Here is a 15068-nt window from a genome sequence, read left to right on the forward strand (position 1 = left end):
GGTTTAAATAAAATGATGTTTTTAATGCCAAAATCTATACCGTGGTCAAACAATATAATATTGTACATGTTTGGAGATTGCCGTTGATGAAAATGATTTAAAAAATATTTTTATGCATAATTTCTGTTCTGCTGGCACCAAACACAAACGCAATTTTTTTTAAAACAGTTTGTTTAGTCACAAACGTGGTCTTGCCCCTTACTCACTACTTACAACGAGCAATGATTTAGTATTTTCACAGTATTTCCACTTTTAAAAAATAGTCACCCTATGATTTGACTTACAGTACAGTACATAAAGTTTCTGCACATAGAAGGTACTTTCATACATCAGTTACATTTTTTTTACTGATACAGTAGTTTGAAAAAGCTATTAGCTATTAGTACTTTTCACAAAATGACTAAACTAAACTAAACTAAACTTAACTAAACCAAAACTGATTTTAAACATTCCCTAGCACACTTGTTACAGATACTTCTACTGTAGAACGTCAAGAGAGGTTGACCCCTGCTGGCTTGGCAGAAGTGGCATATTGCCATAAATGTCAGATGCTATATCTCAGAGTCCTGGAGTTACTCTGTCCTTCCTTTCATAAAGCCTTGGAAGGTAAAACCAGGCTGATGCTTTACTATGTTCCTTTATTTACTGAAAGGGAAACATGAAAAGACAATGCATATACTGTAGTCATAAGGCTTTTATCACATAGGGTGTGCGATCATTTTAAATAGAATATGGACAGAAATAAAACACAGAAATAAAGTTGAATGTGTCTCAGGGTGTTGCTTTTGTTTGTCTTGTTTTTGTGTTAAGTTTTATGTGTGATTATGTAGAACATAATTGGCCTGGGTGCATTAAATCTTTCAGCTATATTTTCTGTATATGTGTTGCACATATAACAAAAAAATCAAAATATATGCACGCAAATGAAAAATAACATTGAAGAAAAAGGTTTGTGGTTTTGTGAAGGTTTTTAAACTTTCTCTGAGTATCCTAATATCTCAACAAATAAAAACACGAAAACCATGTTAGAGGATCACATTTTACCATTATTTCTCAATTCCACATTTAGCGGTTTTCATGCATCTCTACACCGTGAAACATACTTTGCAAAGAACATCTTCCTAGTTTGTAATTTAAAGTGGCAGTCTGTCAGTTATTTTGAGTAAAAATTAGCTAAAACCAATTATTGAGCAAGTACATGAAAGAACGCAGTTTAAAACTGTGTCACTACCCTCCGGGATTCACCACGGAAAGCTTGTAATAATAGTTTGTAATTTGCCCTGTCGGATCGTCTTATCCGGAGATCCTTATTTGGTGTCTTTTATGGCAATCCGAATAAGCTTAAATTGTCCCCAACGTTACTCCTCGTAAATGCATTTTTACTAGTTAGAATTAAATGAGAGAGCTCTCTAACTCAATTTTTACTAGTAACAATTACAATTACAGAGCTCTATAACAAATTTTTTACTAGTAACAATTACGATTAGAGAGCTCAAGAATTCAATTCTTACTAGGGGTCAGCTGTGGCCTAATGGTTAGAGCATTGGGCTTGTGATCAGAAGGTTGCCGGTTCTAATCTCAGTGCCAGCAGGTCATGACTGAAGGGCCCTTGAGCAAGGCACCTAACCCCTGATTGCTCTGCAGTAATGTGTCACTGTAAAAAACTACTTGTAAGTCGCTTTGGATAAAAGCGTCTGCCAAATGAATAAATGTAAATGTACTAGTAAACATTGAATTATAGAGCTCTCTAATGCATTTCTTACTAGTAAACATTGAATTATAGAGCTCTCTAATTTAATTCTTACTAGTAAAAATGTAATAACGACGAGTAACGCTGGGGACAATTTAAGATAATTCGGCTTGCCATATACAGCTGCTAGCCAGGATGGTGCGAGTGACAGGCGATTTGTATCGTGTACTTGCAACTGTTGGGTAGGATTTTATACTACTTTTAGTATTATTTATGCCAGCGTTTCGTATTTTTACTTTTAAACAGCAAGCAGCGTTGACATCTGGGGATTCATCAGTTGTGAAAAACAAGAAAGTACAAACTGATGACGGTTTACAAAGAAAAAGTTAATGTGATTGGACTCAAAGTTGGCGTGAATTCTCTGTGATGACCGTATATGTCAGAATTTAAGTTTTGTGTCAGGGGATCTTCTTTCCTGTTCCCATTACGGGAGTTTCCATGAGAGATAACAAAACTGCATGTATGGAAATGACCCAGAACCCGAATTAATATCAAAACACTTCAACACAGCCTCCATTTATGCTATTTGGGTCTTTTTATGTCCTTATTTGTTTCGTGTTATATCATCTGCCATGTTTTCTGTGTTTATTATATGCTACTGATGTAAAGTGAACACCTGCAGTAGCAATTACAAACTGAGATGGCGACAAAGAGGCCGCTTTACATAGTGCCGCTTTAAAACTATGACAGCACGCCTTTCTTCTTGATCGCTCTGTAAACATTTCACAATAGTTCAGTGCGCTTTTTCGCCTGTAAACTTTGGGAATTAGACAATTCTGTCCGAAGCCTCTTCTGTTTGGTTTCAAAAATCCAGGCCATTTGTCAACGCGACTCGACAGGCCAATCCGTTCTGTCACCAAACAAGTCCAGATCGATGGGCAAAATGAAAGCAAAAATAGAAGTAATAGTGGTAGACAAAGTCTAAATCTACTTGGCTGGGATTCAGAATTATGTTTGTATAACTCCACAACCTCACAATCCCACTACAAAAGCGGTGGATATCAAAGACGCTCTTGTGGCAGTTTGAACCATCGCCAGGCCATTGTTAAAGCTCAATCAGTGAAAAACAGTAGGCACTTCTCTGCATTTCCCACTGGAGTGCCAATAACCACACTCGTCTTTTATTGGCACTAGAATATTCTGGAACATGTACGCGCTCCCTTTTAGACTGACACTGCTGATGAATAATTCAACAGCACACGGCGCTCTCACTGAGACATCACTTCCACACCAATCAGCAATGGCTGGAGAAGACAGACAAGGACGATTAAAACGGACGACATGACACTTTACTCTGACAAACTACTATTTAATGTGTCTCTTGTGATTTAAAATCACACTGTCAGTGGAAGAACCTGCAGGGAAGCGCACTTGTTCAAAAAACTACACCCGATGCCCATATTCATTTAACTGTTAAGTTGACCGTGCCCCGTCTTTGCTGTTTAAGACCATTTAACACGGATCACGGGACTAACTTGTGGGTTTTACAGCCAGGTTTAATGAATGGTCATTGATTTGTAGGTTTGGCTCTTGGTATCAGAATGCTGTGAAGAGGGAATTCACTAAGAGTTTATTGAGCTGCCGATGGCATCGTTTATTTCAATGAGCCATCTGCGCTGTATTAGTGCCTGATTTACTCAATAAACTTTGCAAATGAGGTAATGGCGCAAAAAGTTTCCAGAAAATCTGAAAATCTGTGGAAATGTGATTTACACAATGGAACTCCCAGTTTTGCTGGGCAGTTCATCGACTATAAATAAGGCCTCTGTAAATTCAGATCCGTCAAATGACAAAAGCACACTTACTGCACGTCTGGATATATGCCCGGTTATAATGCTCTTCCAGATAGTTAAATGAATAACGGCTGCCGTAATCGACAGAAAATGTACACAAACAACTCTAATAAACAACACGCCTGTTACTGACGGTCGCCAGCTGCTTTAGATGGCAACACAGTACCACAACTGCGCTTTGCGTCTAGGTTTAATAAGCCTAAATGAACCAGACATGACAAAATAATAATTACAATAGGCTGAAATCTCTCTGAATGTTTTCATTCATATGAGTAGTTTGCAGGATGAGTAGCAGCACCAGAGTTGTCAGGTGTAATCTAAATCCTTTATACAAAATATAATGGAACAATGTGCAAAGGATTTCGCAGAATGAAACCTGCTGCTAAACTCTGAAAGCAGTAACAATGTCAAAATAAGCGTGAGAGGTGTTCAATTGGAAATGACAAGTGAATGTGCCACTGAGTCCAACCACAGCGCTGTGATCTACACTAGAGGCTAAATTTTATTTTGCTTTGGTGTGGCTGGTTAAGTTAATATTGAAGGCGGCAATGCAATAATATAAGAGAAGAAGGCAGAGAAGAAGGCAGCTTCCCCATGCAATTCATTGGGAAATAAAGACAGATGTTGCAGTAGCCTATATGACACTTACCGCACAGGTTTAGAAGTTTGGGATCTAAACTTGCTGAACTCTCCCGGAGCTGTCCACTCGGAGCCTTGCTATATGACAACAAAGAACAGAGACCAAAATAAATCTTTTATCGAGTCAGTGAAGGAAGGCTTTAGAAAATCTGTATTAGCATCCCAATAGAAAACGGGCCTTACAGTTCCAGTACTTTTACCATATATATAACGGTCAGCTTTTTAAGTATATTAAGGTTACATTTACACTTCAGCGGAATGTGGCTCAAATCTCAAGTCTGACAGAATTGATCTCTTGAAATAGTTAACCAACAGTTCTCTTTCCATATTAAAATGAAGGCGTTCCACAAGCAAAACATTACACTACAGCTACAATTTCGTGGTTCATACACACCTGTCCAACGTATACCAGCAGTCGGGCATTTAGCGGACTCTCATCTGAGCTTAGCCACAGTTCAGAGTTGTCATCTGATGCGATTGCAAACTGGAAATCACCTAAAATAATTAAATAAATTAATATAACCTCATTACGTGCTTCACCTGCTCATCTCGACGCTCACATTGCTCATTTCTATACTATGTTTACCTCATGACATTTGTTCTTCAATGTATTTTCTGTAAAGCCGCTTTGCAAGCTCTATAGAAATGAATTTGAATTGATTATCTCACACTATCATCCAGCTCCAACAGCTTCATTATGGCTGTCTGTGCTTCGGTCCTCAAATTCACAATCGTTGTTAATTCTCTTATTGTTTTGCGAGTCTGTGTGCCACTGTCAAAAGTCTGACTCAGCGACTCTAGTTAATTACAAATGAAAACATTTCATAACTTTTCCCCGCAAGCACAATTCCTCAAAGCAGCCTTTTCTTATCGGGTTGAGGAGAGTGTGCACAATGTGCTGACTGCAGGAAACGCAGTGAAATAACAGTTTCTGTGGGCTTCAGATGTCCTGTCAGCTATGGCAGTGTTCAGGTCTCTTGCAACCCACCCTGAGGAACACTTTGCACGTCTGTGAACATACAGTACAGCACAGCAAAGTACAAAAATGTAAGAACCTTTGTGAATTCCCTTAATAGTTACAAACATGAGACAACTAAATCTTGCTAAATTTTATTGAATGAATGTGTTTGTGATTCTAGATTTCCCTTATATACTGTAATTGTACCATTTCTGAACAACAGTAAGAAAGAGATTTATAGATGTACCCTATATATTTGGGGGGGGGGGGGGCACTGTATATCAATTCAAGCAAGCCATCAACAGAGAAACAGGCTTGAGGCAATGAAAATGATCTGGAGCTATTTGAGTTTCTATCCTTAAGGGACCCATGAATTCCAAGTTGTATCATAACATGTCTCACCTAAATATCAGGCTGTTTTCTGTTTGTATGCCAAAACTGAATTTCAATCAGTAATGATGTAAAATACGGGAGTAAACAATCAACAAGTTGCTTTGATAGAAGAAATTCCATATTTTTGATGGATGAGTCTCTGAATTATATAGAAGAGTCAATATGATGTATTTACTGCATTTGTTCACTTTGGGACGAGTGGTTTACAGTAGTTAGTAAAAGGGTGAATTGCTTTAGAACACTGTTTAATGGTCCCACAGGACATCTAAACACTGAGACTCTGAACACAGAAAATTGCACAAATGGGACGATTCATCCTACTTTAAAGGGATAGTTCACCCGAAAATTTAAGTTCTTTCATCATGTATCCACATGTCATTCCAAACCTGTTTGACTTTTTTTCTGTAGAATGCAAAGGAGGATCATTTGAAAATGTTAACAACCTAACATTGACCCCTTTTAATTTCCATGTATGGACACAAAATCACAGACATTTCCTAAAAAGATCTTCTTTTGTCTTCCCCAGAGGAGTCATATACAGGCTTTTATAAAAATGAGGGTGAATAAATGCGGACGAAATTGTTCATATTGGATTAATCATCCCTTTAAGTGTAAGGCACTCTAAAACACTAGGCTCACTCATTAAACATGTCTGTGTTCATAATACTGACACTTATATCCTCAAAAATACACTGACCATCTTTGTAAGGATGAATAAATCCAAAGATTCTAAGGCCATAGTTCTTCCATTTTGGAGCCACTGCAATTTTCTTCACTGTGGTCCTGGTCTGTGGGGAAGAATTAAAAAGCATCTGTAGTGTCTATTCTTAAACACTAACACTACAGTGATTCACAGAATTACACTTTCATCGAATAAACAAACTGATTCAGTACACGTTATAATGCAGAGGTGAAAACAGATGTTTCCCTTATTTCTTCCTACTGAATATTCGGCCGGCTAATTGCATCCTTACAGAGAAAACGTTTGGGGAAGTTGTTAGTTTTGTTCATAAAATATTGAATGAAATGAATATTCAAATATATAAGCAAGAATAAATTTATAGAGCATAAGTCAGAATTTCCTTTAATGCCAAAGACAGCTCCATGAATCTTACATGCGGGTAGAGTGGAAAATGAAGATTCTTCCTGAGCTGGGAGATAGATGAGCCGCACCAGTCTTCAAACACATGCAGATTGGCCTGACCTTTATACTGACAGAAAAAAAGGAACAGAAGAGTGAGAGTCACTTTAAAACAAACTTTACAATAAGGGTACATGAATAATCATGTACTTATATCTGATTTAATACTCACTTCCGCATAAATTAATGATGAATGAAGAAATGGACTTATCAAGAATGAATAAAGGGCTAACCTTAGCTAATACATGTTTGTTAGTTAATGTATGAATTAACACCTGGATGTAAAACACAGCAAATCTTAAATAAATCACAAGGAGTTATTTTGAGTACTTGTACTTTTGTAATATTTATTATGAATTAACATGTACAATTTTATCACATTTTTACTACTTTTGATATAGCATCTGTGACACTGGTGGATTAGTGGTGGTCCCCCGATTACACATTTTCACCAATCACATAAACAGTGGATTGTGTGAGTATCCATAAATGTACTAAATTACTGACATTAGCTCATGACATGCTAACGCATCTTTATGTTATGTCATGACTTTACTTGAAGGGGCCTGTGATGATTCATTCGCTAGTAACTAGCTGTTTACCGACATTAGCTCATGACATGTTAATGCGTCTTTATGTCATGACTTTACCCAGGTTGATTGTGATTATAAACTTTGCATTTAAAGAAGTAAATGAAGATGTACAGATTTGGAACTAGTCTGTTTTTGTATTGAATGAAGCTACAGTAGTGGCATTTTAAAGGATAAAACGGCATACAATCACTCAAGATATCAATATCACGTTGTTGGTAATTTAGTACATTAATGCAGAGTCACACACGCCACTGTTTATGCGATTGCCCCGCTCTCAATAAAATGCTGAAAATGCTGCGTAATCGGAGGACCACCACTAATCCAGCAGTGTGACAGATGCTATATCAAAAGTAGTAAAACATGTTAATTCTTATTAAATATTACACAAGTACTCAGAAGAACTCCTTGTGCTTTATTTAAGAATGGATTTGCTGAGTTTTACTTCCAGGTGTTAATTCATACATTAACGAACAAACATGTATTAACATATAGTTAACCTGGGCAGTATTAACACATGAATCCTCATGACTCGAGTATTAGCTAAGGTTAGCCCTTTATTCATTCTTGATAAGTCCATTTCTTCATTCATCATTAGTTCATATGGAAGTAAGTATTAATTCAGATATTAGTACATGATTATTCATGTTCCCTTATTGTAAAGTGTTGCTATTTACTAATAGTAATAAACACTAGAAAAACATTCCATGATTGATAAATGTTTTAAAAACGGAATCCTATTCTAAAAAGTAAGTCTAATAACATAACAAATATTAATTAATAATATAAAACAATCTTAAAAAATTAAAAAGTAATCTAACAAAATACAAATATTTTTTTTAACAAATACAATCTCAGTAAAAATGAATAAAGAGCAGCATCCCAAAGACAAAATGTGAGCACTTAACTTCTCAATAGCATTCATACAGTTCAGACATTTTAGTTCTGTCATTGCAGATGATGTCATCATCCACTCAGTGAGCCAGAACTGCCACTGGTGCTCCTCCGATAAAAACAGCTGTACAGTATGAACATTTCTAACCACAGGATGCATCCCTGCCACATGTAAAAATATTGATATGAGGTACCTTTATTTTGACACTCTCCACGTCCCCAACGTCTGTTTAAGTGTATACGTTTTTTGCTGTAAATGTCCCATTCGGGACATAGAGTGTGCAGTTCTCAAAGAGTTTAATTAAACATTAATCTTATATATTTTGATAAAAATATAATTGCTTGTAAATAAGGTAAGTAATATCAAAATATTGTGATGAACTGTGAGATTTACATAGTCCTCGACATTCGGCTTTTGTAATGATTCTGGAATACTGCAAATATTCCACAACTATTGCATAGAAATGCAAAAAGGGATTTTGGAGTATCTGTCCCATAATTCATATCCATATATTAGAAATAATGTCTATTTATAAAGTACAGATGGCTTAACTGACACTTCACACTGTGGTGAGAATATGGCTCCGGGCCTTTACACAGGTCTGGATATACCCAGGTCAGTCAGATAATTAATAGCTGATACTAGATTTGCGAATATGCCAAAGGCGAGAGCTACAAACTGTATAGTGACTTTAATGGCAATTATATTTTCTCCTAAGAACGAGGGGAAATAATTGTGTTTTGGCCTGATAAGATGGCTGTCACATTACAATGCAGTTTGCAGAGTGATTAAATGCCTACTGGACGCCCCCAATGCTTTTAGAAATATTTTCAACTTTATACTTACAATTTCACAATGGATTTATATGAAAATGTGGAAAATGTGCGTGCAGCGCAGCGAAGCAAACATTCATGCAACCAATTCTCCCTTGCACTTTATCTTCCTTTAATGCAATGTTTCTGTTGGTTACAGAGACGGGCATTACTCATCACGAGGTGAGCTCACATTCACGATTGGTGTCGCCCCTTCTGTCAGTCTTTCGGGCCTCTCCCGGCCACACGGTTACATTTAAATTTAGCCTCTCTAATTGCAGCTGGTGTGGATGGTGGGATTGGCTTCACACCCACTATGTGAGTAGGCGGACAGGACGCCACCGATGCTGAGCCATCTCTGGGACAGTTACAGCTGTCAGGGGCATATGGGGCTGTACCACTTCATTGCCATTCTGCATTTGCACATGGCAAACGTTCAGCGGAGGGGAGAAAATGCGGTGTGTTCACAGGTGGTACTGTGGATTTAGATCTGGGCTTTAAAAAAGCGCACTATGTACATTTTCACACATGGGTAAACAAGGACAATTTGACAACATCTACAGTATATGAATACCTGCAGTATACAAATACAAATGCACCAAACATCATGAAATATGAGTCTCACTACCATAATCCCCTGAGCTATGATTAAAAAAATCTAAACGCTTTCATTGTTTATCAGTAATAGACTTGTCACTATAATATAAATAAATACCTTTGAATAACTGTTGTCAGACACAATGAATAACATTCATCTTCCCTTTATCGCTTTATTATGAGCAGCTGCAATGCTTGATAAGAACACCTCCCTATGGTGCAGCACATGGAGTGTGAAGAAATGGCCAGAGAGGACATCTGCTTTGTCAGGGTCATCTCGCTGTGCTTCTAGCCCAAACCCTGATGATATATTTCCCAGCCCGGTTATTCCTACTGGCCACATAATGACATTCAATAACACAGTAAAGGGAGCACATAAATCAACTGATAAAAACCCAGAGGTTATCTCAGCACTTGGGTATTTTTCTCTGCTGCGTTTTATCGCGGATGCACATCGGACAAAGAATCGACACGTTTCCAATGAGAGGGTGAGGGAATGTGGCAGTGCTATGTGTGATGCCAGGCCTTGATTTGATATTTGTGGAATCTGGTACTCTGAATCACTTCCTCTGTTATTATAGATACCTGTAGGGTTTGCCACACCTGGCACTTTAGATTCGAACAAGGAGCTCATCAGTCACAGAGTGCAGAGGAGGGGTCTTTGGGACAACGGGCGGTCAGGGACCTGCTTTGATCCCTGTCTCTTCATTATCACACAATGTCTTGTCTCCTAGCGTGCAACAATGATGAGGTGGAGAGAGGAGGTGTGGACTGCTGGTTTATCGATCGGCACAAGTACAGATGGGTCAGGTTCTGTGTTTTTACAGTATTCAGAGAAAGGCTTCACAGCAGTAATCCCTGCAATATAGAATTTCCTAAATGTCTAAAAAATGTAAAGGTTCAGAGTACAGAACCTGTTAGAAACATTATTACACATAAACATCAGCGTTGTAAAATATTAATATTATTAATTATTAAATTTAATGGATTATAAAATGAATTAAATGAGCTAAATATACTTTTTTATTCTATTATCACCCCAGATAACCAAAGCTTCTTAAAAAAGACAAATTGTATAATAAATAGGAAAAGTAATGATGAGGCAACCAATGCTATGCATGCTGTTTATTATTTGTATAATAAGGGCAAGCAGATATTTACTTATTTACTATATTTGGACTCATTGATAGCCTTCATTGATAAACCATGGAGAAATTAAATTAAAGGGATAGTTCACCCAAACATAAAAATCCTGTCATCATTTATCCACCCTTAAGTTGTTCCAAACCTGTATAAATGTCTTTGTTCTGCTGAACACAAAATAGATATATGGTTGATCAAAATATATTTTGAAGACTTTAGGAAACAAAACAGTTCTGGGGCACTTTTGACTATTGTAGTCAATGGTGGCCAAGAACTGTTTGGTTACAAGCATTCTTCTAAATATAATTCTCTGTGTTTATCCGAATAAAGACATTTATTCAGAATCAGAACAACTTGAGCTAAATTGTGACAGAATTTTCATTTTTAGTAAAATGTCCATTTGAATTATAAAGTTATTATCTATGTAAAAAAATACAGTTTATAGTGAATTATAAAAAAAGAGATCAAAACCAGCTTAATCTTAACATAGTTTCAGTTGCATGTAATATTTGCACTTGTGTATAGCCATAAAGTATAGAGGCTATAATAGTGATAAATTAAGTTACTGCCCTATATGTTGAGAGTGCTGATATACTGATATTCAAATGGGTTTCTTATTCATTTATATTGTGGAACTGCAAAACTGGCTGGTTCATCATCTACAGCAGTGCATGTTGTTTTCTCGTCCTTTCGGCCACCTGTTCATATAATTTTAGCACGATTCCTGGAGGGATGCTTAGCTATGGGAGGATGTGACTCCCTAAGGAAATCACACACAATGAGAGTGAGTGTAAGTGAGAGTGAAAAAAAAAAGATTCACAGCCAAACGGCACACTGTCAGTACAATTCTGCTACCAGATTCAAGCTGTTTTAATAACAGAGAGAGGCAATGCAGAGCACTGCAGATTATCCTACACAATTCTGCATAGGAAAATAAAGTGTACATTTCTAAACACAAAAAAGCATGTTTTACCTCTGGTTTCCATGGTAACCTGAAGAACTTCTGGCCGAGGAGTCTGCGCATCTCAGCGTTGGCACGGCTCACCTGAGCAGACTCACGGAGCTCTTCCCCCTGTAACAACAGGAAGAATAAGTGTTCAGTGACCCTGTATAAATAGAAGACTTAGACATTTTCAACTTGCCTGTAGCAGGTGCACTATAAGGCTATAAACATGCAATTTCACTCTTTATTACAGCTTTTTATCAAGATATTAATCATTTATTGCACAATGCAAAACTGAACAAATACTCTTTACAACTACATGCATCAGCTATGTATGTGTTTAGTTTTGTTTATGACCTAATTGCTACAGCATCACTGCTAATGCTTGAAATCTAAGGTCATGGGTTTGATTTTCAGGAAACAGAGAAAACAGAATAAAACTGAAAACTTAACTTGCTTTGATTAAAGCTTCTGCCAAAAACTTCATTTGTATGTTCCATAAAAACATAATATTTAGTACAGATACGCCGAACAATGTACTTTGAAAGGTTGGACTCCTTTTTTTGTTCAATATATTTCTGTCACAAAATTAAGTGTCTTTGAACATTATACAATGGAAACAAGAAGCATATCGGTTTAGTGTTAATATTAAAAGAAGACTAGTTAAATGTTTAATAAAATATGGATTCCCTTCTGATAAAACCAAGACATAGCCGTACCGGCATTAGCAGCAATGCAAAATAAAGTACCACATTATAATTCAAGACTACTTATCACACTGAAGAAAAGTCAAATCCTGACATTTTTCTAGACATTTTCTTCTCAATATAAATGTCTATAACTTTCTTGTTGATCTTTGAGTTATTTCTGGAGTTCAACAGTAATCGTGATGTTTTTTCGCTCTCTTATCAGCAGTAATCCCCGTCAGCCCTCCTAATCCACCACACAGAACTGTGAAACAGTCACTATCAAAACCAATGACTGAACGCAGCACACAATGAATTAACCAATTTATAGACATTACATGAATTGTTTCCATTCAGCTAAGAGCCACTGTAAATCACATTGAACGTCACTGGAAGAGTTCCAGACCCAAAACAATAACAAGCTTTCTTCAGAACTGTTGCTTATGAATTAAGGTGTGATATAAAGGGACAAAAGCAGGATAAAAAACGGATCATTCACCCCAAACAGAAAATTCTCTATTCATTTACTCACCTTCTGTTGTTCCAACCACTTACTGGCTTCCCTTCTTTTGTGGAATACAAAATGCAGACTGTTTGCCATTCAATTTCATTGCATCTTTTGTCAGTTTATCTTGCAATTTTCGGTGAAGTATCCCCTTAAAACTTTTGCCTCTCTATCCCTGTCTTAAAAAATAAAATTGTAGGTTAAAGGTTAGGTAAGAAGAAAGTATTTTTAGCTTTAAAGATACGGTCGAAATGGATATTATACTAAAGCCACTTCAGCTAAACAAATACTGCTCTTTGTACGACATATCGCTTATTTCTCACCGAACTCTTTGTAAATCGCTTTGGATAAAAGCGTCTGCTAAATGACTAAAATAAGATTTTTGGCTTGTCTTCACATTTACATTATCACAATTAAAGGCTTCATATATTCTGGCTGAAGGTGTGTCTGGCCTCCCTGCTGTTCGACGTGCCCGGTGCTACCCACTGCTGTCTAAGTGTTTGGTAGGTCTGACCCCGATGTGAGACTGAGGGCATGCCTCATAAATAAATGAGCATTGCATCTTCTCACCATGCTCTGACAAGACAGCAATGATAACCAGATGGCTTCCACCAACCCCTGGAAGCAGATCCTAGGACTGTCAGCAAGGTTAATTAATTCTCCTTATTTACATTAGCAAAGCAGGGAGGGGTGAGAAAAACGAAGCTTAGTTAGGTTGAGCTTTGACAGGCGATATGACAGGGGACAGGGTAATCATCATCATAATTTTGTTTGCTGCAGAATATAAACAGAGATGTTCGCCCAGAAGAGATGATGGCTTTCAATTAACGTTTTCCCTGTCATTAATCACGACACATCCATGCAGAAGAATTCACCAGTCAGGAGGAAACCCGCTAGCCTTCATGAAATGAGGACGGAGACACAAAGGATAGAATCTGAAATATCTAATGCTTTGAAAGATGGGCAGAGTAGGAATACTATTTTAATGTCAGTGAAGGTTTCTACAGTCCTGTGGGTGAACTTTGTCCTACTTGTCACAAACAAAATGATTTTTAGAGAGATGGAAAGAAGCGGAGCAGACGGTGATAAAAACCAAATAGGAAAATAGAGTAAATAGAGTAAATACAAAAGGTCTGTAAATGGCCAGACTGCACATTTCTCTTATACTGTTATGAAAAGATAAAATGGGTCAGATTTTATGAGAAGCAGTATGTAAGAAACGACATACTGAGCAAGTTTGTATACCAATATCTTTTTTCACAAATTTAGAAAGATTTTAGGCTCTTCTTAAACTAAATAAAATTCCAGAACAGGTAGGTGTGTAATTGATGACTGTGTTTTATATGTCAGCAGAGAAAGTTGGGAAATGTAGCTCGTTCAAGCATGTCAGATCATAAACTGACTAAATGATTAATGTTTTCTTAAGCTTTGTTCTACATTAGTAAACAGTAAGCAAACGGCATACAAACTAGGCTTAACTGAGTAATTCATATTTTTGGTGACAGCTGAAAGACAAATTAATAGCATTGACAAATATTTAATGCTCTTTTCGTTAGTTTTAACCTAACTACTATTTTTACCTAACTACTGATCAAATGTTTTCACACTTCCAAAAAATGGCATGCTGCTTGTTTGTTTGGCCCATGAAAGTGGCCTAAAACTGTGACAGATCCTCGGTGTATAGCAACATAAGAATTTTGAAGTACATGTCTATAAATAAACAGGCACGGCTGCTTTTCCTGCAGTCATGGTGGCGTACTGGGAGTCTGTTCTGATCTCACCTTTTAATGCTATTCCATCTTCCATTTGAACTCTCCTGAAGCCTTGAGGCTCTCACCCCACTCTGCATGCCAATGCATTGATCTGTCCCAGAGCGCACATCACAAATAAGTGTGTGCGAAAGAATGAGGAATTTCTTAACTTTAAAAGATTTGCATCTTAATAGAACTGATATTGACGCGCTCAATACTGTTTATAACAAGCTGATGACTTTAACAAGAAGTTAATTTAGTGGTGTAATATTGTCAGATGCAAACAACTGATGTGATCTTTGTTCTAGGCAGTATCTCTGCTTAAGGATGCACGACTTTCAGAACTATTCTCACTCATCCCAAAATAATCTGTTTGTCGGTTGTATTCTCAGAACTGTTTTAACATGAACAACTTTGCCCAACGTCTTCCTAATCAAAATATGGATGTGTTTGATGTCTTGGTATCATGTAT

The 15068-nt window shown here is 37.0% G+C and overlaps 1 protein-coding gene across 1 annotated transcript in view; it reads right to left on the minus strand.

Annotated features, from left to right (window-relative positions):
* The window catches only part of b4galnt4b (beta-1,4-N-acetyl-galactosaminyl transferase 4b), a gene marked incomplete at both ends in the record, with an annotated part of 51330 nt that overhangs the window by 16782 nt on the left and 19480 nt on the right, over positions 1 to 15068 (minus strand). The window contains 5 exons of the mRNA XM_079470409.1: positions 4193 to 4260; positions 4577 to 4677; positions 6231 to 6321; positions 6649 to 6744; positions 11685 to 11783. Of these exons, the coding sequence (XP_079326535.1) occupies positions 4193 to 4260; positions 4577 to 4677; positions 6231 to 6321; positions 6649 to 6744; positions 11685 to 11783 (455 nt within the window). The remainder of the gene's footprint in view (positions 1 to 4192; positions 4261 to 4576; positions 4678 to 6230; positions 6322 to 6648; positions 6745 to 11684; positions 11784 to 15068) is intronic.

The sequence above is a fragment of the Barbatula barbatula genome (genome assembly GCF_947034865.1).
Source record: "Barbatula barbatula genome assembly, chromosome: 1".
NCBI classification, from domain to species: Eukaryota; Metazoa; Chordata; class Actinopteri; order Cypriniformes; family Nemacheilidae; genus Barbatula; species Barbatula barbatula.